Here is a 26814-nt window from a genome sequence, read left to right as displayed (position 1 = left end):
ATTCAGGCAAGTAACTCTACTTACTTGTGTAAACGGTTATAAAGAGGATATTGTTCATGCCATGTAGAGTATTGAACTTTTATAGTAATGTACCCCTGTTATTAATTCTTGAGATACCCTATCATTGTTCTTGTGAACTTGTTATTGATAAGATTATCGTTCAAACCCTTTGGTAACCTTTTCTTATCCTGATTACTTGTTAATACCATGAACTGTTGTAAACTCTATAAGAACCTTTACAAACCCCTTGTGTAATGATCCTTTACTCCTTTGTTTACCTTATACCCTATTGATCCTTGAAACGGTTTTGATTCCCTAACTTGCGTACCTTGTTATCATTTGATCAAGATCTTTAGCATTGAACCTTGCTTACCTTTGGTTTATTCACTTCCTTTGAATTCTTGAAATTGAACTTAAGAATGAGTTTCGACTTGAAAGAGTCTGAATGATTTCATATTCTATGGTTGGTAGTTGTAATCTTGTCTAATACTTTATCTTGTTTGATCCTGTTAGTTGCTAATCGGGGTTTATGCTTATTTAATTCATAGATTAAAAGGTGTGTTGGTCCTCATTACCTAACCCCGAGATTGAGGGCGTCACACAAACAATTTAACTAAATAAATCCATAAGTAAATCCGTTAGAACCCCACGATAACGACAAGCCCATAATCGGACTCATCATCAATGTGGGTTCCGATGAAAACATGATATAACAAACGTAGTCTTTATACGAATAAAACCAAGTACAAAAAAGAGTATAGGTTTAGCAAAACAAGAAACAAGCATCCAAATTACAACTCAAAACAAAGATTCACAAGAATAAACTAGATCGTTTTCCCCTTTGTTGAATTGTGCTAAAGGTCTCTTGTCGTTTTCTCCTTGCGCTCTGGTCCGTCTCTGACTTGATATCTATTAAAAATGACCTAAAGTTATTTATATAGGAGCCCTCAACAATCTGGAAGCCTTCCCTTTTAGAATTATAGTAGAAACAAGATTCTGAAATTCGGCCTCGCGCGACTGCGCGCTGCATTTCTGGAACCCCGGCACGGCCGCGTGCTATCATAGCGCGGACGCGCCATCCTTCTGGGAAAAACTCAGATTTCTTCTTAAATCTTGCTGCTTCGAGCCGGCTTTCTACGAGCTTTTATTCTAACACCACCTGGACACCAAATTAGCACCAAAACAATGCTAATTCAGCAGATTACCTGAATAGTGCCTGAAATGCAAAAACACTAGAAAATACATTAAAACACTTAACAACTTGAGTACAAATACACCAATTTAAAGCTTATTAGAGCATAATAAAGTGTCATAAATGCCATTCAACATGCTACAACACTAAACACATCAACACAAATGCTTATTTGACCGTGCAATGGATGAGGCCCCGAAAGACTTATACAATAATACCCATGTAGCGAGCGTTAGGTTAGCGGATCCCAGACTGAACAAGCCTTAGGTCACTAGGCACAAAGTCCCCTAAAACTTAATTGCTCGAGTATTAAAGAGCTCACCCGACGTCAATTCTGCATAATCAGATACTAACATAATTTTTTTTCATATTTTTTTATCTTTTTTTTCTTTTCTAATTTTTTTTCTTTTTTGTTTGTTTCATTTTTTTTTCATTTCTGGAATAAGTGCGTTTCGCTCCATCTTATCCAACCCTAGACAACTCATAAATATGAGCGGCTACTAGCCTTTTGACGCCTAACTTTTATTAACAACTAACAATGAAATCCCTGGTTTCCCCCAATTTATATTTTGATCCCTGGTTTGTCCTATTTGATTCTCCAAAGTTTTGATCGAAACCACTTGACTTTTACACATTACCTCAATTCCTCCAATTCAGATTTTTTGTTAGCAGATTGACCGGCACTTCCATGAGATTCTTGTTGCATTATCGGTTGCTGAAATTGTTGCCTTGGTGCATACTGTTGTTGAAAACCAGGATGGTTGAATGGTTTGGCTCCAAACTGCTGATAAGGTTGTTATGGATGTTGCATACCACTCTGATTATTGCTCCAGCTGAAATTAGGATGGTTTCGATTGTTAGGATGATAAGTGGCAGGAACTGGTTGTTATGGTCTCTGAAAATTGCTCACAAAATGTGCCGACTCACCAGATATAGCACATTGATCCGTCGCATGTGTACCTGCGTAAAACTCACAAACACTTGTTATCTGATGAAATCCATAGTTGGTCAAAGAATCAACTTTCATAGTCAATGCCTTTAGCTGGGCAGCTATAGCCGTAGTTGTATCCACCTCCAGAATTCCTGCTACATTGGCTTGTGGTAGTCTCTGAGTTGGGTTTTGATATTCATTAGAAACCATCATTTCAATTAGCTCATAAGCTTCCTCATAGCTCTTGGCCCATAAGACTCTACCTGATGCTGCATCTAGCATGGGTCTCGACTGTGCTCCCAACCCATTATAGAAGCAATTGATTACCATCCAATCAGGCATTCCATGATGAGGACACTTCCTAAGCATCTCCTTGTAGCACTCCCGAGCTTCACATAAAGATTCTCCCGATTGCTGCGCAAATTGAGTAAGAGCATTCCTGATTGTAGCTGTTTTTGCCATAAGGAAGAATTTAGTAAGAAATTTATGAGCAATATCCTCTCAAGTCGCAATAGAACCTGTTGGTGGAGAGTGCAACTAGCTCTTAGCTTTATCCCTCGAAGAAAAAGGGAAAAGTCTCAGTTTCACAGCATCTTCCGAAACACCATTGAACTTGAAGGTGTCGCGGATCTCGATGAAATCCCTAATGTGCATATTGGGATCTTCCGTTGGAGCACCACCAAACTGGACTGAATTATGTACCATTTGAATCGTGTCAGGCTAGATTTCAAAGGTATTAGATATAATGGCTAGTCTGACAATGGTAGATTGAATGTCATTGATTTTTGGTTGAGAATAATCCTTTAATGCTTTCGTTTCTGCTATTGATTCTCCTATTGCAATGATCACTTCTGTTTCAACTTCCACTAGTGTGTCCTTACGAGATTGAGAACGTGTTCGCATACACGCTCTCTCGAATACCTGAAACACACAAGCAAAGTAAACTTTGTAAGAAGAATAATCTGAGTCAGTGAACTTTAACGACCACTAATGACAAGCACATAAACTAGGGGGTGTATTGAACTGGGATTTTATTTCATTTTTTTGGATTCTTGAAATCAGTTGGTATTGAACTTAGATTTTATATAATCTTTTAAAATCTGAAGGTATTGAATTGAGATTTGAAATAATACTATCAAATCTAAATGTATTGAATTGGGATTTGAAAATATGCTTTAAAATCTATATGTATTCAACTCGGATTCTAAAAAATCAATCAAAATCCTTGGGTGTCCAAATGTTTTTGGATTTTAAAATATTTGAAGGAGATTTTATATGGATATTTTGTATCATGAAATCAGGCATCAGAAGACAAGATTTGGATGCATGTCAAATCATAACAAAATATCAAAAATTAGTCAAATAAAAAAAGCTCCCCAATATAAATAGACCCATACATCCAACTTTTCTTTTCGTTGCTTGTCTTCCCAACCTTCTCAGGTGCGTAAAACCCTAATTATGCCATCATGTCTTTTTGTATGATTTTGGTATATATATATATGTATATATATATGCTTTTTTCGTATGAATGACTCTATTTGAATGCTTTTATTATATATCCATGCCTGTCAGAGTGATTGATAAAATAATACTATATATGTTAATAACGAATCATTTTTATATGTTGATAATGCATTAGTACAACTATGGCTGATGTACAAACTATTAAAAAAAGAACCGGTTATGATCAATGGTCACAAGAAGAGAGCAACGCATTGTTAGAAATCATGGTTGATGCGGCAAATCGAGGATGGTATGATAATAGTGGTGTCTTTACTAAAAAAATAGTAGAAGAAAGAATTCTTCCCTCTCTAAATTCAAAACTTGGGTGTAATAAGAATTATAACAATTATTATAGTCGACTGAAATGGTTTAAAAATCGATGGATCTCTTACACAACTCTTTTGAAGTTTAATTCTGGTTTTGGTTATGACCCAATTTTAAAGAGGTTCACTGCTCCAAATGAAGTATGGGATGAGTACCTAAAGGTAAATCCAAATCCTTTTATTTTATATTTATGTAAGCACATAAATATTAGGACTAACGATTTTGCGTGATATTATTGTTTTGGACAGGCTCATCCAAAAGATGGAAACTTACGCAATGGAGTATGTGATGATTATGAGTACTTACAAATTGCTATTGGAGGCGGAGTCGCAGTTGGTAAAAATTCAATTGGATTGGGTAGTGTTACTGATGCAAGGACACTAAAAGCTAGTGAAGTTCAAGAGACGCGTATTGATGACTTGAGTTATAATCTTGAGGGCTTTGAACATAACAACTCAACACCGATAGGTTCTCCCAAAGTTTTTGAGTTATCGAAGAAAAAACTTCCAACCAAAAGAGGCAGAAGCGAGTATGAGGGAAGTTCTAACTCAAGTGGTAACAATCCTAAACATGATATTGTAGAACAACTTGCTAAGCTTACAAGCACTTTTGAAGGGGTTTATGGCTTACTGCAAAGGAGGGAAAATGAGAGAATTTATACAACTTGGGATGCTCTTAAGGAGGTTCCAAATTTAAGTGAAGATGTTCGTTTAGAGGCATTTAACTTGCTCGACACCAAAACAAAAAAGGATGGTTTCTTGAGAATGACACCCGAAGAACGAGCAAATTGGATACTCGGCATGATCTGCAAAAAATAATGTTTAAAGTGTTCTTTCACAATTATTAAATAAATTTCTATCATTTATGACATTGAATTGGAAAAACTTCTCTTTGATTGGGTGTATGATTATTACAGTTTGGTTTTAATAAAATTATGATGACTATGTTTTTTTAATATTTCTATTGATCAATTTGGAGTATCGTTGATTGTGTCTGTAAGTTACTTGTTAATATATCATGCTAATTTAAACTTCTTTTTATCGGTTGTAGTTTTTACAAGTGTACTGCTGCAACCTGTATTATTCCATCCTTGTCTATTTCGGAGGGTAAGTTGCATCCGTTGCTTCTGTCCAACATACTTTTGATTGATTTCATTTTCTCTACTATATTGAAGTTTCAAACACTGCCCAAATTCTTTCCGTATTTTTCGTAGTATCAATTAGCATTTACCTCTTTAAGGTATAAATCTTAAAGGCTTATAAATCAAGAATAAAACCAGTTTGAGGAAAAAGATTTATAACAGAGACCTCATAATCCCGATCGTGCAACTGAGATTCAAGCTTTTGTAACTCAAAGTGGAGTTTTTTTTCGAAATGTTCCCCAAAGCTTGTGAAGGTGGATACAAATTCTTTTGTTTTGACGTTCTGTGATGAAGCCAGACCACAGTAAAAGAAATAAAGAAAGTATTAAGTAACAAACCAAAAAGATCACTTCTATCTTTATCAGTAATGAGCTACTTTTGAGCACCCTTTTATGTTGATTTTTTTAGCATTGTTTTTTATTGACATATAAAAGTAAACATCTTTCTTTATTTTTTCCTGTCTTACTTTGTTACTTAAGTTTTACATTATACATGTCATGGGTCAGAGTAACAAGCTATATCATGTGAAGTAAAGTAGTTTATAACTTCAACCATTTCTCCTTCATTAATTTATATGTATTAGGACTTGGGAGTAACGTTACATTTTATTATGTTAAAAACCAGTGATTATTGGGCATGTTGTGTGTTATTACTTTTAAATATCTCAGTTGAATAAGATATTAGATGTCACTATGTGACCAATAAATTTTTTTATGCTTTTAATAAGTAAACATATTTATTTTACCTTGTGGAGTATTGAGCTACAGGAGAACTGTGAACAGAGAGCCTTTTGTGGCCTTGTGGGTCTGTATTAAATGCACATAAAATCATTTATCTTCAGGATGAAAGGTTAGAGGAGCATATCTTAAATTTTATGAAACTACTTCACCCGCCCGCTGAATAAACGAAACCATCATCACTACATGAGATTTGACATATATTTTGTGTTAACTATTTCATAAATTCAATATTTTTAATATAAGACAAAGAAGCTCAAAAAGGCAGGGAGATAAAGAAGGTGATGGCAATAAAATGTAAATAAGGCATGCACAAGGTAAGATCAGAAACAGAATCACTCATGAACATGAAATTCTTAGTGGAGCTTGGCCTAGATCTATTGTTCTCTGAACAAGAAACATTGAGAGTAATTTAAGAAAGACTTAAAAAGCTCCACACTTTTAGTTCTTCTGTATCTACAACATATATGTTAGTGATCTGATTCTTTCTTGCATTTAGCTGTTTAGATATGATTGACTAGTTCATAAAATAAATATATTATGTGCATTTAGCAGTTCGTCGTGCAAATGTAGGCCGAAACAATTCTAATTATCCAAGGGCATGCAAAATAGCTTCACAAACAATGTTAAGTAATTGCTTTATTGTTTTCCCTTCTTAATTATTTTCACATTGCTATCAGAATAGTCAATAGCTCTTTCGTCTTATAACTTGTCTTGCATAGTGTTATCTTTTATCCTTTCTAATGTCTTTATTATCAATTATTGGTGTAGGTTCCCAGTAATGGATTATGAAAAAATATTGGAAAACAAAGTAGGGGAAGAAAAGATAGAAGGAGAGACAAATAATGAATTTTATGAGACGGTTACGTTCTTATTGAAGATAGTTAATGCAATAATAACCGTCTTAATAGATTATTTAAGTTCGATGCATGAACCTATTAGTCGTCCTCTTATGCGACGACCAAGGACCGGATCTGATTTTGTCAATAATTTGATGAAAGAAGATCCACATAATTTTCGTGAATTACATCGTATGTATCTAAATGTCTTTCTCAAGCTATGTAGTATTATAAGAGAGCAAACTTTTTTAGAAGATATGAGATATATTTCTGTTAAAGAAATGGTAGCTACCTTTCTAATAATCATAGGGCACAACGATCATTACTGTAACGTTTGGATGAGGTTTAATCGTTCACACTTTGCTACTAGTATAAATTTTAACAAGGTTCTGAAGGTATTGAACACCATAGCACCACAAATGATGGTAAAGCCCGAAGGTGTCTCCCCTAAAATATCTGGAAGTACTAGATTTTATCCTTATTTTAAGGTACTTTCTTGGAATTAAGATTCACTAATATAATCACAGTCTGATTTCATTTAAAATCTTAACCATATTTTTTGAATGAATTTAATTGTAATTTTGTTTAGGATTGTGTTGGTGCTATTGATGGCACGCATATCCCAGCAATGGTACGAGGTCGAGAAGTAAGTAGCTACCGTAATCGACATGAAATTAACTTTCAAAATGTTTTAGCCGCTTGCAACTTTGATTTGTAATTTATATATGTGCTTAGTGGGTGGGAAGGTTCCGCACATGACTCAAAATTATTGAATGATGCATTATCAAGGAGAAATGGACTTGAAATCCCCCGGGTATATGTCATTACTTGTTTTCCTAATATAAATGATCTTGTACTTATTTATACACTTCACTTTCAGGAAAATATTATCTTGTAGACTATGGATTTCCTAATCGGTCGTCAATTTTTATCTCCTAAGCGTAGTGTACGATACCATTTAAAAGATTTTAATGGTGAAGGTCATCACCCTAAAAATGCAGATGAGCTATTTAATCTCCATCATTCATCATTAAGAAATGTGATTGAGAGGATTTTTGGTGTGTTCAAGTCATGATTTACAATATTTAAAGTTGCACCTCCATTCTCATTTCAAACGCAAGCTGAGTTGGTACTAGCTTGTGCTGGATTACACAACTTTCTTTGAAAAGAATGTCGCTCTGATGAATTTCCAATTGACGTGGTAGAGGACCAGTCTTCTGATATGGAGGATGACATTTTTGATACAAATCTTTTAAGTCAACAACAACAAAGGGTAGACGCTAACGCTTGGAGAACAAGCATTGTTGATGCAATGTGGAATGATAGGCCTACTACCACTACAAATGAAGAGGAAGAAGAAAGCGAGGAAGAATAATGAAGAACACCCGCCTAAATTGCTAATGAGATTTTAGCATCCTAAATTGCTTTTGTTTTATTCCTCAATTTGCAATTTATATCCTCTTAATTTTATGAAATTTTACACTTTGTAAATCTTAATCTTATGGTATTTTTGGGATACTCTTGTGTATCGGTTTATATGTTTTTCATTTTGGTATCTTAATCTTACTGCAAGGCTCTCAAGATGAAATATTGGACTATCATCTGTAGATCTCATGGTATCTTTGGGATAGTCTTGTGTTGATTTGTTTATAATTATGGTTTTTAACTATTGTCTATTGTTTGGCTCTTTTCTGATGTTATATATGAAGCTTGTTCTGTAGTGACATATCATACACATGTTTATTTTATATTCTAGAAGTCCTGTGTAGAAATCTATGTAGTAATTCAACCCCCCCCCAAACAATTTTTGGCAGTTTGGATAAAATGTTGATTAAGAATTTAAATCCATGTTTAACACCTTATTATGCCACAAAGTCCAAGGTGTAATACCATTATTGTTTCAAGATACTAAAAAATTTCCTGTTTATTTCAAGATACTTTTCTCAGCATAACTGGGACATCTTCATTTGTAATTGTTTTGCCTCTGTCACTTTTAATTTTCTTGTTATTGTTCAAGGCATCATAGTCAAGGCCAATGGATACATTAGCACATGGCTTGTTCTTCTCATGGTACTGACCAACCAACTGAGAAGAGTTCTTAAAAGACTTCAACTTCATTCTTCTTTATCTTTTCCCTCAACACAACTTCTATTTCACTAGCACACTTCAGCTTGTTCTTCAAATATTCATTTTCCTGCTTGACAGTTTTAAGCTCAACAAGCTGCAGTTCCAAATCTTACTTCTCAATCTAAGGCTTCGCATTAGCTTTTGACAGCCTACTAACCTCCTCAGTAGATGCCACCATGCTAGTATGGATGTGGAACATTTCTATGCTCATCTTTTCAATAGTCTCGTTATATTGACTTGTATTTAAATCAATAGTAGTAAAATTTGGTACCTCAGATTTTGATGAGGATGATTCTCCTTGCTCAAGAGTCAGTAGTGCATGATTTTCAAACTCTTCATTCTCATCTTCATCATCAGTATCATCACAACTTTTTCCTTCTGCAATGTTATTTTTTCCATGTTGTTTCTTCAAGAGAGCTTCATACTTTGCCTCCAATTCTGGATGGCTTTATCCTTCTTCACTTTCTTAGGCTTTGGAAAAGGAGGTGTTTCAATTGTGAAAAATAAAAAAAGTTAATGTGTTTTAGCTGAAAAGGGTAATTGATTTATATACCAATTAGATAAATACGTGTTAGATACCAAATACAACATAGAGGGGGTGTAAGAACCCAAATTTTTGACATCGATAAAAGACCTTTATGAATAGTAACCTTGCGGTCTAATAAAAACAAACTTTTGCGACCACACCATATACGAGTTTTTAATTTAAGATTCCGAGTTGATATTGGGAATATACGTACCAAATGAGTGTATGTAAACGCTATTAGTTTTCGAAGAAAACGAACTTTGAAAAACGACCATATTTACGAATCATCGAGGATTATGGAATCACAATATAATTACGAATTTAAAACCCTATGGATTTATATTCAAGAATGATAATTCAAAACACAAAGAATAAATACGAAAGGATTTACGTCGCGAACTATTTACGAGAAAGTATTACGAAAACATTTAAGCGACCGAGCGAACGATTAAATAAACGTAACGCACTAACTAACCATGGTAGAAAAGTAACCATGGTTACTTTATTAAATAGTGAGCTAAGGTGTAGGATGATCAACCATTGCTATCAAATAGTGAGCTAAAAGAGCTAAACAAGTGGATTAGCTTGTAAACTAGGAAGCTAGTTGGATTTATCCCCAAGATTTGCAATAAAGATCAAATCCTAGGATAGATACTAAGGAATATCAATCAAATAAAAAGATATTATAACCTCATTTCCAAGAAGCAACCAAGAAGCAAGCACAAAAACACTTCTTTCTCTCCCAACCTCATCCATTCGGCTATTTCTTCTTCAACCAAGAAATCAAAATCAAAACTTCAAGCTCTAGCCATGGATAAATCCTCCCATTAATTCTAAAGCTTCCTAACAACCAAAATAAGTTAAGATAAATCTTTGAGCTCTTTTTATCAAGGTTTGATGGGTGAAATAAAATCAAGAAAGTTGATAATGAATAGCATGAATAGTAACTCTTCTTTGGTTTCTTGATTTCAATGGTTGTTTTAGGTTCCAAAAACCATACTAAACACTCCCAAGACTTCACCATCATCAAGAACACATCTCAAGCTCTCAAGAAAGGTAAAAAATTTGACCCAACTTTATTTAAGATTTAAGTTCAAGATCCTTTTAGTATGTAGTTGTAAATATAATTTTGGTGGGAGTATTGTTGTAATCTTAATGTTTACCTAAGTAGATTTAAGGTTGATTGTTGTTGCCTCAAGAACATGATGTTCTTTAGAGGAGTTAGTGTTTTGATGATGATATGTTGATTGTAGGTGGTAGTATAATGATTTAAGGCGTAAACGAAACTCCGATCGTAACCGTAATCTCGTTAAAACGAACAAAACATAACTTTAAGTTTCTGCAGAAAGTCCCAAAGATGTAAACTACTGGTTCTTGAAAAATAACCCTTTATTATGATATACAATGTTATAAGGATCTTTTAGGCATTTGAATCGCTTGATTCCGATTTACGGATCAAAAGTTATGGTCGTTTTACTAAAAGTGATTTATACGACAAAAACTACTACGAATTATGAACTTCCAAAATAAAAAGGATCAACTTAAAAATGTTCATAAATCATGAAATTTTGACAGAGAGTAGTAAATTGCGTTTCCTAACTGCCATAAAAATTTTAAGTGAAAATAATTATTTTTCAATTTTATAAAAATGTCGGAGCCGAGGTCGAACGGAGTACGAATGTCAAAAATAACCCCCAGTTAGGAAACTGCCACTTCGGGATTTTCACCCCTGTTACCAGAAAACTATTTTCAAATGATATGTTCTAAATTTTGTCTAGATCGCGTACGCGAAAATGGTGCGTCAATTAAGTTAACGGTTTGAGAGATATAATATTTTAGTGAAAGCGGTTTGAATAGTTAAACTCCGTATTTGACCGAACTTTTGAAATACTTTTCACCTAATTAAATTTATTTTATCAAAATAAAACTTTTAGGATGAATATTACAAGCACTCAAGAAGCTCCTTGAGGTGGTTTCGTATTAAAATACTAATTTTACGATTTATTAAAAATGATAGAATGCGAGTCGCGTAATAGTAACATTCGGTAAAGTCAACTCTAGAAGACTACTTTGACCGTCCGTTTCGACCAAGGATTGATACTTATTTTTGAGACGGTCGAATATTGAAAATTATGAAGTATTTAACTTATTAGAATATAAGTTGGTGATGAGAGAAGTAATGTTGATTAAGATTATGATATTTGTTGAATAGAAAACCCGGAACGAGAGGAAGTCGGAAAACGTATATTGAATTCCAGACAAGTTTTCAAACCCTACCTTTTAGAACTGTTGTGTTGTGATTGCTTTTAAATACTGCAATATATGCATGATAAATGTTTTATGGAGATTTATAAATTGTTATATATTAAATCATAAGATATGATGATTTTGACATAATAAAAGTACCAGATTTGAAATGATATATATTTAAACCAAGGATTGGTCGGTGTAAGTTTATAAAAACCCGGAAGTATTCCAGAGTTGTTATATTTGAGAAATGTTAATGCTAGAGAATAGCGTAACATATATATTATAGAACGAGAGCGGTCCGTATGTATATTATGGTAAAAACCAGGGAATCATCTCAGTGATGTTTTGGACGATCAAAAGTCTACACTTATTTTATTCTAAGGGACTCGATGTCCACTTGTGAAACATTAAATACCTCGAACTTTTATTGAAATGATTTCCAAAGATCGTATTCCCTCAACTAGATTTAATTACTCAAATAATGGATATTATTTCATTGTTAATTTATTATAGGAGAAGTATTCTTCAACAATTATTTATTTCCAACCCGATTTATTATCAAAGATTACTTAAATTACTTAAATATAAATTAGTTAAGGAATATTATTTCAAATATTATTTTAAAGTATAATTATTCGAGGTTTAATTATTTAATGATTAATATTTAATTATTTATTATTTATTAAATGATTTATTTATGATTTAAAAATCATAGAACCTGATTTAAAACACTTTCTGATTTTCAGAAAATCATTCGAATAATTTCAGATCGTCGAAAAATAGTATCTCATCTTATTTAAATATTTGAATATAGTTTCAAAAAAACTCCTCCTATTTAATTATCTGTTGACAACGGTCAACTAACATCCTTAGTACTTTCTCCGGAAAAAATTCGGAAGTACGTATACATATACATATATACACTAATAAATTAAGTTGTTTCTATGAACAAGCAAAACGCTTGGGAGAACTTCGATGAGATTCGATTTCTCGAGATATGATAGGATTTCCTAAAGGACAAAGGAGGGGTAGGATCCAAGTACTTCATGTATTGGATAGACTACTGGTACTGTAGGAGACGGTTCAATATGTACCTAAGGACCTGCGAAGTGTGTGTATACCCGAAATGAGGACATATAGCCCGTATGCGGCAAGGGCGATAACCAGGATACGAAGGTGTCGTCCTTCTACTAGTAGAAAAGGTTACTTTTATCGTAGTACGACTGATCATCGTATGCGGTGGCTCCAATGAATTTCCTATATTCTTTCAATTGGAATTGAGATGCAATACCGTAACCAAGCCTATGTGCTGGGTTTACCATTAAGGTATTTGTAGACTAATAAGTCAATCAAAGAATTTTTTTGAAAAGAGGTGTGTATCACCAAGAAAACTACTTTGAATAAATACGTATCCTTGTACGGAGTAATATAATTTCCTTTAACAGTCTTTTCATACTGTTGATTATTATGGCTGAGTATTATTGCTCACTCTTTCTTTCTTTTAAATGTCACAATACAACAGATTACCAATATGACGGCATGGGACTTAGTCACTTGTAATCGTGGAGAGAATCCCTTACAACTTTGGCTCAGGTGGACTAGAGTATCCAGATAGGTATAAGATGTTAGTAGTAATTATTGTAAGTTCATGTAGAGGTTATGAATAATTTTTTAAGATCCTGTAAAGTACATTTGAGTGTAATAAAAGAAGATTACATTTTGTACATCATTTCTAAGGTTATAACTTGTGTGTGTATGTGCGTGAGATTGGGGTCTGTTGGGTTATTGAATCAATACAGGTTACACATGAGTGAAGGATGGCGTGACGACCCAGATTCCTGACCCCAGATTTGGGGGCGTTACAGAAATGGTATCAGAGCATTAAGTTATAGTACTTAGAGACGAGAGTGTTAGGATTTTGTCTAGATGTGAGATTTCGTAAGAGCTCATATAGAGTTCATCATTGGACTACCGGATGTAGCCTCAATGTGTAGGTTAGATTAAATGTATATTTGAGGTATTAAAGTGTGACTAATAGAACCATTAGAGATTATCAGAATGATGATAAGAAAAATTATAATCATATATGATTTGGCAAGGATGAGGATGTAGAACTCGGAGCTGAGACTCCGGGGCATTTGGGGTAAAGACGATATTACCAACACCATATATAAATTTTGATAACACGAACCTTGTTACTCGTAGTTCTTTATAGGTTTCCCATGAAGGGGCATCACATGTGAGAACCATAAGTCTAATTATTAATATACAGTTGAGGTTATTGACCCAAACTAGTTAAATGTGTCATTTTACCAAGGAGGATGTGAATATTGTATTAATCACGAATTCACCAGAGATAGTGTCCAATATACCCTTAAGGATATTTTCTATTAAGGAAGATTTGAATGTAATATAAGAATGTTAACGTAAGACGACTACACTACATGATATTATTAGTGCGCGTAACATGTAAGGATATGATGGTTTAGATTAAAAATTAAGAGCATCGAGAATCATGGCATGTCTATAATTAAATGGCGTAAGATTCTAACGAGAGATGGTTCGATCTTAGATGAGTCTAGAGCGGAATTCTTTGGTAGATATGATGTCAGAGGCTACGTATATATACTCGTAGACCTCTAATATATTCGGTAACGTATGTTCAATTACACACACATGCCACTGAACTTATGGACCGCATTAAGATCCCTAAGAGATCTCCTTGATCTGTTCCCAGGGGAGCTGGCCACTTATAGTTAGTAACAGATAGCAGGCGACTATCGGCTTAACAGATGTTTTTGGATTATTTATGAGTAAGGTCTTCGAGGTAAAATACCGGAATGATAGATATACGTGCGAAAGTCAAGTTAATAAGCAATTTTAAAATGATGTTGAAAGAGAAACTAATTGAAACATGGAATTGCAAAAATGAAGAGATGGGATCATCCTCAGATGAATGATGATGAGGGTTAGGATAATCAGTAAATTATTTTGGCATCTACTCACCATCACGCTAATCTCTCCAAAATGTTGATCATCTGTACTACCTTGATAAGTCATATCAGGCAATCCTTTTCGTTCCCTACTTTGAACTTCTGATGTGACCATCTTGAATAGTCTTTCTCCGTATCAGGACTTGTTCAATTCTTTTAGTTGATCAATGAAATTTCATTCATAGATTATGATCTTCTTGTTCGGCTTAGAGCTATTTATACTTTATTTTAATTATCCAAAAAAAAAATTCTCCTCAATTCATTGATGAATATTCATAATGAATATCTTCATTTGATTCTTCTTTCATACTTACTCTTCTCAATCGAGATTGTAAATATTTAACAAAATTGTTAAAAACATGGATGATCTAATATCCATAGATTTCTTGGGAATCCTTTTCTTCTAATCGGGATGAAATTGTATATTGAAATTTGAAATCATAGTAAGGGTATCAATTTTATATTGGTATTCCGAATTCAATTTTATTTGAGAATCTGATAAAGTATATGAACGAGGACACCTCTGAGTGTACCCTTTTATTGGCAAGAAAAATATTTGATAAGAGGTTATCGATTGTTCTGATGCCAAGACCACTCGATTCAGAGTTATAATTGTCTTTCTCGGCCCAAATCGGAAAACTCCTTATTTTGAAATCGTCATCCAGGTAGCCACAAATTCTTTAGTGGTTACGATATTGAGATTTTCTCTTTCGAACAAACGGAAATATGCTTAGTTGTATATGTTCTCAAGAAAGACTAGTTAATGTCCTAACTAGTCAAAATTTTGATTAATACGATGAAAGTCTAGCTAATCGTTCTAGCTAGTTGCTATGGGCCAAACCAATTGTGCTGGCCATTTTCTTAGCCGGTTGATAATATTGTTTGATATGGACTAGTTATTATTTTTCTAGTTCCACTTCCAATCAATTTTTTTTATTTTACATGATGCATTATATATGCAAGACTAATTATTGATGAAATTTTCAAAGAATGATTTAATTGAGACCTAACTAGGTCGCCCACTCAAACGAGAATTCATATTAAGTTTTATGAAATATTTCGTTCATGAAATTTCTATTCTTTCGTTTATATAAAGATTATCCATTTAAAATCATAAAGTGATTGAAGAACAACATACTTCCTTATTTGTTAATCACTGAATAAAATTCCTTCTTCCAAAATAGCATCATTTTGAAACCTCAATGGTTAACCTTTGGTTGAGAATGTTATTTCAAATTTCCTTCATTATTCGAAAAGAAAAGTATTCTTTCAATGGGAAAATCTTATTAAGTATCATTCGCATAATGTTATTATTCAGCAATCATTGCTTTCAATGGATATTCTCTATAATATCACAATATAAAATTCTAAGGACATGGAAGGATAATCCTTGTTGTATTCTTCCTTCCAAGTTATAAATCTTCTGAGTGTTGCGACTCTTTATTCAGAGCTCATTATTTGTTCAGATGTTAGATTTTGAAATCTTGTTAAGATTGTCTAAATTTCATCGATATCGTGAAAATCATTTTTTCCCAAGGCTAATTGTCTTCCCAACAAAGAGAGGTATAGTTGAGAACCGATTGTTGTTGTATGAGACTGAAAGCTCAGTGCTATGATAGTGTAATCGGAGCATCATGATGAGTAAGTTGTTTTAAAAAAAAAGGGAATACTATGTTTAGTTATTATCATAAGTATCTTTAATATGGTTATAGAAGAACGATAATAGAGATACAACGTGATTAGTGAGGTACACTTCTATGAAATATTATCGGGATATGTACTAATAAATTCGGGAAAGACCAAGCATGTATGAATTCGAGGAATAAGATTTTCAAAAAGTGAAGGTAATGTTAGTAGCAACCCCGTGCTAGAAATACTCGACGATAAAAATAGGATTTTGTGTGAAGTGTAATGATACGTCTACGTCTACGCAACTTAAGGACCGTGACACAAGGCATCATAATAATAATCTAGAATAATCGTGATAAGGTTCGCACTAAAAAGGAACAAAGAGTTTAACATATGAGGAAAATTCGGAATTTTTTTTTACTTACGCTGGACACGGCGTGGAAGTTTTGGTCAAATTGATAAAGGACCGTGATTGAGAAATCTATTATCATCAAGAAAAGGCCAATATCGTGGCTGACACTTTAAGTAGTAAAAGATAGATTGGGATTAATAAATTTCAGGACAACTGATGAGAAGGATCGCATGAAGAGAACCCTTTAGTACCTAACAGGAAGACTTAAAGATACCTAAAAAAACTTAAAAAGATATTAGTCATGACCGAATATGAAAGGGATGTCATTGATTAGGAAAGTCCATACACGACATGGTTGAAAGTGAAAAGGAAAGGCGAAGATTAAAATTTTGGCGATTACGGCTTGTAAATGACCCAAATGGGAGTGAGATTTTATTATAATAAATTTTGAAAGAGGATTCTCAAGAACCAAGTTAGCTGTCATGCTGTTTGAGGATTTTGAGTAATAGGTTAAATAAGACCGCTTATTTTATTATGCAAATGATAGATCTCCGCTCTATAAAATTGTTATGAACACGAAAGAGATAATTGGTGATAGAGAGACCCCGTGATATCGCGCCACGCAATGACCCAAGATTTAATTTCACAACCGGGACTATTTCCCAAGAAATTTTGCGAAAAAGGACGGATAGAGGCACGACTTAGATTTCTCAAATCGACAAGTAGAATGAGAGGACTATCCTGACCATTTAAGATACGTCTAACGGCTTACCTTTTATTTGGAACGGTTTGAGGAATCGCCTATTGTTAACAGATAATTCGTGTAGATGTACTTACCACTCTAGCATACGAAAAATAGTCGCTGATATTCCTTACGAAGGACAACGTGGATGAATGAAGGATGTCATTGTCGAAGCTGATAGAAGACAAAGAAGATCGTACATGCCTTATAAAGGCCACTAGTGGCAGGTACCAATAAACGCAAATACGTCTAAGGTGCTAGCGAGAATAATAAGTACGACCCAGAAGGTATCGTAGTACTATAGATATTATACGGGGAATGACTTAAGAAGTCCGACCGATAACGGAAGCTGAGCATTCCACGACTCTAAAAGTGTATTAATCAATTGCGTATGAAATGGTGCTTCCTTCAAGATGGCAACAGGACCCGACGTGCCTTACGTTACTACGGGAAGAAATGTTAAATCTAGTGCTAAGCGTGTAGTAGGAGACAAGCGTGTAAAATGCAACGAGAACTTCTTACATGACTTAATCGATAGAGAGGATGCGCTAAAATGGGAAAAAGTTAAGGAATGAAACTCTAGCACTAGTAGGAGCGATATAGGGGAAACGAATAAGTTGAAGGATGATTCTAAACACTAGAAGATGCGCTAATCGTCCATATTATCAATTTTTAAGGGAAATGAAGTGACCAGCTGGCGTTAATCGAATGACCGACAATAATGAATTATCATACGGGCATTGGAACGGCTACCAAGTTTTGTACGGAAGAATGAAGTGTTCTCCTTTAGATTGGGAAGAAGTTGGTAAGCGGAGGATACTCGGACCATAGTTAAGTCAACAGACCAAAGGAATTCCTTGAACTTATCAGAACCCGGCGAATGGCAGCCCATGATGAACACTAGAGATATGCGGACCCGAACTATAAGGACAGAGAGTACGATGTAACAGACCAGGTATTGTTGAGAGTGCCTCCCGGGGAGGGAGTGATGAAATTCAAAAGGTAAAGAAATGTTGAACCCAAGGATTATTGGGCCATTTGAAATCTTTAAAGTACTAAGAAGGTTTGCTTATAAATTAGCACCATCGTCGAACACTCACCAAGTTTATAACGAGTACCACGAATCGAAGTTAGGAAATTTAACCGTCAACGCCAAACATATGATTGAAAACGAGCTAATAAACTTGCAGCCAGACTTAATGTATGTGGAGTAACGTGTAGAGGTCATAGGTCTACAAGAACGAGTACCCGGAAATATATTTGACGGATGACTGGAAATTTTATGAAGAGATCCAATACTGCAAAGTCAACGTGAGAATTCAAGGTGGTCATGTGAGAAGCGTATCCCCGCCTATTTCTAAACTGATTCCGGGACGGAATCCTTTTAAGGGGGGAAGACTGTAAGAACCTAAATTTTTGACATCGATAAAAGACCTTTATGAATAGTAACCTTGCGGTCTAATAAAAACAAACTTTTGCGACCACACCATATATGAGTTTTTAATTTAATATTCTGAGTTGATATTGTGCATATACATACCAAATGAGTGTATGTAAACGCTATTAGTTTTCGAAGAAAACGAACTTTGAAAAACGACCATATTTACGAATCATCGAGGATTACGGAATCACAATATAATTACGAATTTAAAACCCTACGGATTTATATTCAAGCATGATAATTCAAAACACAAAGAATAAATACGAAAGGATTTATGTCGCGAACCATTTACGAGAAAGTATTACGAAAACATTTAAGCGACCGAGCGAACGCGTGATCGATTAAATTAACGTAACGCACTAACTAACCATGGTAGAAAAGTAACCATGGTTACTTTATCAAATAGTGAGCTAAGGTGGAGGATGATCAACCAAGGCTATCAAATAGTGAGCTAAAAGAGCTAAACAAGTGGCTTAGCTTGTAAACTAGGAATGTAGTTGGATTTGTCCCCAAGATTTACAAAAGAGATCAAATCCTAGGATAGATACTAAGGAATATCAATCAAATAAAAATATATCACAACCTCATTTCCAAGAAGCAAGCACAAAAACACTTCTTTCTCTCCCAACCTCATCCATTCGGCTATTTCTTATTCAACCAAGAAATCAAAATCAAAACTTCAAGCTCTAGCCATGGAGAAATCCTCCCATTAATTCTCAAGCTTCCTAACAACCAAAATAAGGTAAGATAAATCTTTGAGCTCTTTTTATCAAGTTTTGATGTGTGAAATAAAATCAAGAAAGTTGATAATGAATAGCATGAATAATAACTCTTCTTTGATTTCTTGATTTCAATGGTTGTTCTAGGTTCCAAAAACCATACTAAGCACTCCCAAGACTTCACCATCATCAAGAACACATCTCAATCTCTCAAGAAAGGTAAAAAATTTTGACCCAACTTTATTTAAGATTTAAGTTCAAGATCCTTTTAGTATGTAGTCGTAAATATAGTTTTGGTGGGAGTATTGTTGTAATCTTGATGTTTAGCTAAGTAGATTTAAGGTTGATTGTTTTTGCCTCAAGAACATGATGTTCTTGAGAGGAGTTAGTGTTTTTATGATGATATGTTGATTATTGGTGGTAGTATAATGATTTAAGGAGTAAACGAAACTCCGATCGTAACCGTAATCTCGTTAAAACAAACAAAACATAAGTTTAAGTTTCTGCGGAAAGTCCCGAAGATGTAAACTGTAGTTTCTTGAATAATAACCTTTATTATGATATAAAATGTTATAAGGATCGTTTAGGCGCTTGAATTTCTTGATTCCGATTTACGGATCAAAAGTTATGGCCGTTTTACTAAAAGTGATTTACGCGACAAAAACTGCTACGAATTACGAACTTTGAAAATAAAAAGGATCGACTTAAAATGTTCATAAATCATGAAATTTTTACAGAGAGTATTAAATTGAGTTTCCTAACTGTCATAAATATTTCAAGTGAAAATAATGGTTTTTCAATTTTATAAATATATCGGAGCTGAGGTCGCGCGGAGTACGAATGTCAAAAACAACCCCCTGTTAGGAAACTGCCACTTTGGGATTCTCACTCCTGTTACCAGACAACTATTTTCGAATGATGTGTTCTAAATTTTGTCTAGATCGCGTACGCGAAAACGGTGCATCAATTGAGTTAACAGTTTGATAGATATCAACGTTTTAGTGAAAGCGGTTTGAATAGTAAAACTCCGTAGTTGATCGAACTTTTGAAATACTTTTCACCTAATTAAATTCATTTTATAAAAATGAAACTTTTAGGATGAATATTAAAAGCACTCAAGAAGCTCCTCGAGGTGGTTTTGTATTAAAATACTAATTTTACGATTTATTAAAAATGATAGAATGCGAGTCGCGTAATAGTAACATTCGGTAAAGTCAACTCTAGAAGACTACTTTGACCGTCCGTTTCAACCAAGGATTGATACTTATTTCGAGTCGGTCGAATATTAAAAATTATGAAGTATTGAACTTATTAGAATATAAGTTGGTGATGAGAGTAGGAATGTTGATTAAGATTATGATATTTGTTGAATAGAAAACCCAGAACGAGAGGTAGTCGGAAAACGTATCTTGGATTCCAGGCAAGTTTTCAAACCCTACCTTTTAGAACTGTTGTGTTGTGATTGCTTTTAAATACTGCAATATATGCATAATAAATGTTTTACGGAGATTTATAAATTGTTATATATTGAATCATAAGATATGATGATTTTGGTATAATAAAAGTACCGGATTTGAAACAATATATATTTAGACCCAGGATTGGTCGGTGTAAGTTTATAAAAACCCGAAAGTATTCCGAAGTTGTTATATTTGAGAAATGTTAATGCTAGAGAATAGCGTAACATGTATATTATAGACCGAGAGTCGATCGGTATGTATATTATAGTAAAAACCAGGGAATCATTTCGGTGATGTTTTGGACGATAAAAAGTCTGCACTTATTTTATTCCAAGGGACTCGATGTCCACTTGCGAAACGTTAAATACCTCGAACTTTTATTGAAACGATTTCCAAAGATCGTATTCCCTCAACTAGATTTAATTACTCGAATAATGGATATTATTTCATTGTTAATTTATTATAGGAGAAGTATTCTCCAACGATTATTTATTTCCAACCTGATTTATTATCAAAGATTACTTAAATTACTTAAACATAAATTAGTTGAGGAATATTATTTCAAATATTCTTTTAAAGTATAATTATTCTAGGTTTAATTATTTAACGATTAATATTTAATTATTGATTATTTATTAAATGATTTATTTAATATTTAAAAATCAAAGAACCTGATTTAAAACACTCTCTGATTTTCGGAAAATCATTCGAATAATTTCAGATCGTCGAAGAATAGTATCTCGACTTATTTAAGTATTTGAATATAGTTTCAAAAGAAACTCCCCCTTATTTAATTATCTGTTGAAAAAGGTCAACTCACATCCTTAGTACTTTCTCCGAAAAAAATTCGGAAGTACGTATACATATACATATATACACTAATAAATTTAGTTGTTTCTATGAACAAGCAAAATGCTTGGGGGAACTTCGATGAGGTTCAAGTTCTCGAGATATGATAAGATTTCCTAAAGGACAAAGGAGGGGTAGGATCCAAGTACTTCGTGTATTGGATAGACTACTGGTACCGTAGGAGACGGTACAATATGTACCTAAGGACCTGCGAAGTGTGTGTATACCCAAAATGAGGACACATAGCCCGTATGCGGCAAGGATGATAACTGGGATACGAAGGTGTCGTCCTTCTACTAGTAGAAAAGGTTACTTTTATCGTAGTATGACTGATCATCGTATGCGGTGGCTCCAATGGATTCTTCCAATTGGAATTGAGATGCATTACTGTAACCCAAGCCTATGTGCTGGGTTTACCATTAAGGTATTTGCAGACTAATAAGTCATTCAAAGAATTGTTTTGAAAAGAGGTGTGTATCACCAAGAAAACTACTTTGAATAAATACGTATCCTTGTATGGAGTAATATAATTTCCTTTAACAGTTTTTTCATACTGTTGATTATTATGGCTGAGCATTATTGCTCAATCTTGCTTTCTTTTAAATGTCACAACACAACAGATTACCAGTATGACGGCATGAGACTTAGTCACTTGAAATCGTGGGGAGAATCCCTTACAGCTTTGTCTCAGGTGGACCTGAGTATCCAGATAGGTATAAGATGTTATTAGTAATTATTGTAACTTCATGTAGAGGTTATGAATAATTGTTTAAGATCCTGTAAAGTACATTTGAGTGTAATAAAAGAAGATTACATTTTACATCGTTTCTAAGGCTATAACTTGTTTGTGTGTGTGCGTGAGATTGGGGTCTGTTGGATTATTGAATCAATACAGGTTACACATAAGTGAAGGATGGCGTGACGACCCAGATTCCTGACCCCGGATTTGGGGGCACTGCAGGGGGTGAATGTGTTTTGGATATTTTTAAGCCTTTTTAGATTTGTTTGGTTGTGTGAGCAAAGCAGAAAAAATGCAATTATATTATGTTAGCAGAAATAAGATAGCAACTCAATATTTCAAAACTCACTTAATTTTGTATTAAAATTAAGTTAGGTCTTGCTACAAATCATGGGTTCTTTGTAAGTAAAGAACTCAGCTTCTATCTTGAGAGAATACAAGAACTATGAATCTGTTTGTGACTTCTAAACTAAGGACCAGTGCATGCTTTATACACTAGCAGCACGGGTTTACAAAACTTGCACTAAAATGTACTAAACTCTTTTCTAAAGCAACCTATTTATATTTTCATTCCAGGCTTAGCAAATCTGTGCAGAATCTTGCAGGTCTGTGACAATCCTTTGTCTAGTTAATCTTGGCCCTTCATCTTGTATTCTCTCCAGCTACTTTGTAGACTTTTCAGTCAAGTTGATAGATTTTTGTTGACCGATAATCTTGAATCTTCATTTTTTTGCATTCTATATTTGAGAGGCATATCGAGGTCTCCAGTTTGTTCTATATAGAAGTGTGTTCACACAAAAACACGCAAATGTGTGCGGTCACAAGTAGTATAAAATTAAGTTCAGTTCGTTCCCGCAGAGACTGGTTTAATTCAGAATGTGCACTTATGCAACAATATGTGATTATTATTCACTGTTAAGACAAGTATCAATCTGTGTTTAATTTAACTAATTAAAAGTAATTATGCTATAATGGATTAACTAAGAGATTAAAATCGAGTTAATTATGTGAAATAAAACATGAGATTCTAACTTTATTAAATACTTCGTTCAGAGTTTATGCCTTTAATCATAGTATGTGATGGTTATGATAACTAATCAGACAACACGAAATTAGTACATGATATCTTTCAATATACGTGTACCCTACTACTCAGCATTCACAATTTAGATAGAAGCTAGGCAGACACCAATTATGTTTAGACCCTAAATGTCTATAAGATTTGAAAACATAACGGTTTAAGAGAAAGTTATCCATTGAGATTACATAAGGCAGCGTAAGATGGTTAAAATTACACTACGAATCATGCATGACAAAACATCCATAAACCTATGCTACCATGACAAGTTATAAACCTCTATATCCACTTTCGCATTCAATAGAGATTAACAAACAACTTAGATGTTAGCTACACATCCAAGAAGATTAAGCACAACCATACGAGGATATCAATAATTCATCACACACTAAAACTTTAAGCAATCAACTACTAAACTCCATAAATAAATCCATTAGAATCCCACGATAATGATTAGTTCATAATCGAACGGCTCATCATCATAGGTTCCAATGAAAACATGATAGTAAAAAGGTTTTGAATACTATAAGAGAATATTAAAGTAATAAGGATTAGAACAAATCCAAAATGAGCATCCAAAGTATCGCCTCATTAGAAGAATATAAAAGAACGATGTAGAACTAAATATTCTTCTTCTTAGCCATCTTGTGTGCTTTAGGTTTTCCAGAGTTCTCCCTTCGTTCCTTATTTTTTAATTTATCTCCTTTTCTTTATTTATATGCTCCCGGTTGACTTGGCCGCTCAGAATATCCAAAACATACTAAAATCAGGATTCTGTCTACCTGACCTAGCACCCGCCTAGATCAAGAGCGAGCGCACTCTTCTACTGGAAAAGAGGTGTGGATGCGCCTAGGTCAAGCGTGGGCGCGCCTAGCTACTTGAATTTTTTTGCAGTTTTCTTGTTTCTCGCTCTGATCTTCTCGCAAGCGCTCACACTTCATTTCCTGATCTCTTATCACCATAAAAACATATAGAAGTCCATTCATGCCTCTAACTAAAGCCCTGCACATACTCAACACAAAATGCATTAAAAATACCACATACTTGAGGTCAAATCATCAACTTAAGCCGATATGAAGCGTTCTAAATGGATATAAAATCTACTTATCAAAGTGACATCTCGATAAGTATAATGACTTATCGAGATCTCGGAGTTCTCTATAGATGTATTTAACTTGTTGATGTCTCTTGATATTTGCATGTTAAATGACTTGTCGATATGTCTAAGATCTCTACAGGTAGAATTGACTTGTCGATATCTCAGAGATCTCTATATAAATTTTGACTTGTCGATATCTCTGAGATTTCTAATGATAATTTGACTTGTCGATATCTTCAATCTTCACATCTTCAATTTGACTTGTCGATATCTCTGAGTTCTTTACATGCAGAAATGACTTGTCGATATCTCCAATCTTCACATCTTCATTTTACTTGTCGATATCTCTGAGACTTCTCTATAAGCCATTTTGGACTTCTCGATAAGTCATTCTGGAGTTCTTGAATGACTTCTCTATATTGCTTGATCTGTGACTTGTCGATATATTAACTTAGAACATTTTTCATAAAATATATTTATTCAACTCCAAGCTTCTGTATCATTTCTCTGAGGCATGATCTATCACGATCTTCTTCCAGAATTTATTCCTTAGGCTTGAACTGTTTATAGAAAAATACTTCAGTCTAATCTTCTAATCATTTTTACAGACTCAAGTAATACAATACAAAATACAAAGTTGATTATCAACCAACTAAATCTTAGGGCTGTCAGTTTGACTTAGTCTTGTAATTATATAGGAATGTCTTGCGCATCAATATGTCATAAACATATTAAATCAGGATAATTAAATAAAAATAATATTAACAATTAAGAGTAATCAAGTAAAACATTATATACCGAACGACTACCTGGAAAATCGGGTAATCTGATCGGCTTCGTATCAGTTCCATTTTTTGATTCTGATATAACTGGAGGCCATTCGGATCGGATCAGATTGGATGTGATTCTGTTCGGGTCTAATTTGGATTAAAAGCTAATGAAATTCGGATAAAAATCAAACAAAATTTGGTTCGAATATTTTTGAATCATAACTCATTTAATTTTTCACTTTGTGAGACTTAAAAAATATTTTTTTATTAAATGTAGTACTTTAATATAATATAATAAACTTTTAGAAAATATTATCATTAAATAATTATATTATCATCAACATAAAATACTTTTAAGTATGAATTTTGCTTATTTCAGATCATATCGGTTTGTATAATTATGTATATATTATAAAGTAATTATTTATTATATACTGTATGAGTAAAGTTCTATGGAGACCACCTTTTTTATTGAAAACCTTGGAAACCACTAATGTTCTGCAAGTAAAATCTTGCATTAAAATATTATAAAACATATTATTTTGAGAATGGTGTTATGAAAAGGTCATTATTTTATTCAAAATCCTTCTAAAAAATATTTTATTCTATAAAACATGTTTAGTTTGCAGAATATTTGTTCAGTTTGCAGAACATACACATTCTACTGATTGAACTTAAAGGATCTTCAACAAGTCATTTCTACATAAAGAGATCTCAGACATATCGACAAGTCATTTCACATGCAAGAATCTAGAGACCTCAACAAGTCAAGTATACCTATAGAGAACTCAGAGATCTTGATAAGTCATTATATTTATCGAGATGTCACTTCTCTATAGAACAAACTGGATTTCTCGACATGCCTCTCAAATACAAATGTAATAACCCCAAAATTTTGAACTTTTTGTAACCCTTATGAATAGTGTTTTTGCAGATATTGCTGAATAAGAAAACTTTTCATGCCACACTATGTAGGGGTTTTTATCTGGATATTCTGAGATTTTATTAGTACTCTATATGGTATATAAGTGTATGTAAAGATCGTCAGAATCCAAATCCGAACACTTTGATTTTTCCCGGAAATCCACTAGATACAGAAAGAATTGAGTATAAGGTAACAGGATAAAAAGGATTTAAATTAAAGGATTATAAGAGAGGATCATAAAAGGAATATAATGTATTGAGAAAGGTTAAGGAAACCCAAGTAATAAGATCCCGGGTATGATCCCTCAAACGAGAAACGAGAACGAAAGTTAAGCGAACCGTATAACAGATCAGCGATCATTAGGCAAACAATTAGGAGTTAATCAAGGAGGTTAGGGAGGATGAGGTCATCCAACCAATAAGAAGAGGGCAAGTGAGGGAGGATGACA

At 33.7% G+C, this 26814-nt stretch overlaps 3 protein-coding genes and 1 non-coding gene across 4 annotated transcripts; all 4 read left to right on the top strand.

Moving 5' to 3' along the window:
• Window positions 1-2463: 2463 nt before the first annotated feature.
• Window positions 2464-2570, top strand: LOC141702162 (small nucleolar RNA R71). Its single transcript, XR_012567039.1, has one exon. It is a non-coding gene; the product is annotated as a small nucleolar RNA R71 (small nucleolar RNA).
• A 1199-nt stretch (window positions 2571-3769) lies between these two features.
• On the top strand, window positions 3770-4768 carry LOC141702161 (uncharacterized protein At2g29880-like). Its single transcript, XM_074505865.1, has 2 exons — window positions 3770-4111; window positions 4199-4768. Exons 1-2 carry the CDS (start codon window positions 3770-3772, stop codon window positions 4766-4768), a joined length of 912 nt encoding a protein of 303 aa, XP_074361966.1.
• Window positions 4769-6609: 1841 nt separating this feature from the next.
• LOC141702160 (uncharacterized) lies at window positions 6610-7385 on the top strand. Its single transcript, XM_074505864.1, has 2 exons — window positions 6610-7155; window positions 7257-7385. The coding sequence occupies exons 1-2, from the start codon at window positions 6610-6612 to the stop codon at window positions 7383-7385; spliced, it is 675 nt and encodes a 224-aa protein (XP_074361965.1).
• Window positions 7386-7568: 183 nt separating this feature from the next.
• LOC141702159 (uncharacterized) lies at window positions 7569-8042 on the top strand. Its single transcript, XM_074505863.1, has 2 exons — window positions 7569-7725; window positions 7837-8042. Exons 1-2 carry the CDS (start codon window positions 7569-7571, stop codon window positions 8040-8042), a joined length of 363 nt encoding a protein of 120 aa, XP_074361964.1.
• Window positions 8043-26814: the final 18772 nt, after the last annotated feature.

Source organism: Apium graveolens, unplaced genomic scaffold (assembly GCF_009905375.1).
Source record: "Apium graveolens cultivar Ventura unplaced genomic scaffold, ASM990537v1 ctg4703, whole genome shotgun sequence".
NCBI lineage: Eukaryota > Viridiplantae > Streptophyta > Magnoliopsida > Apiales > Apiaceae > Apium > Apium graveolens.
This window is presented reverse-complemented; position numbering and strand designations above follow the sequence as displayed.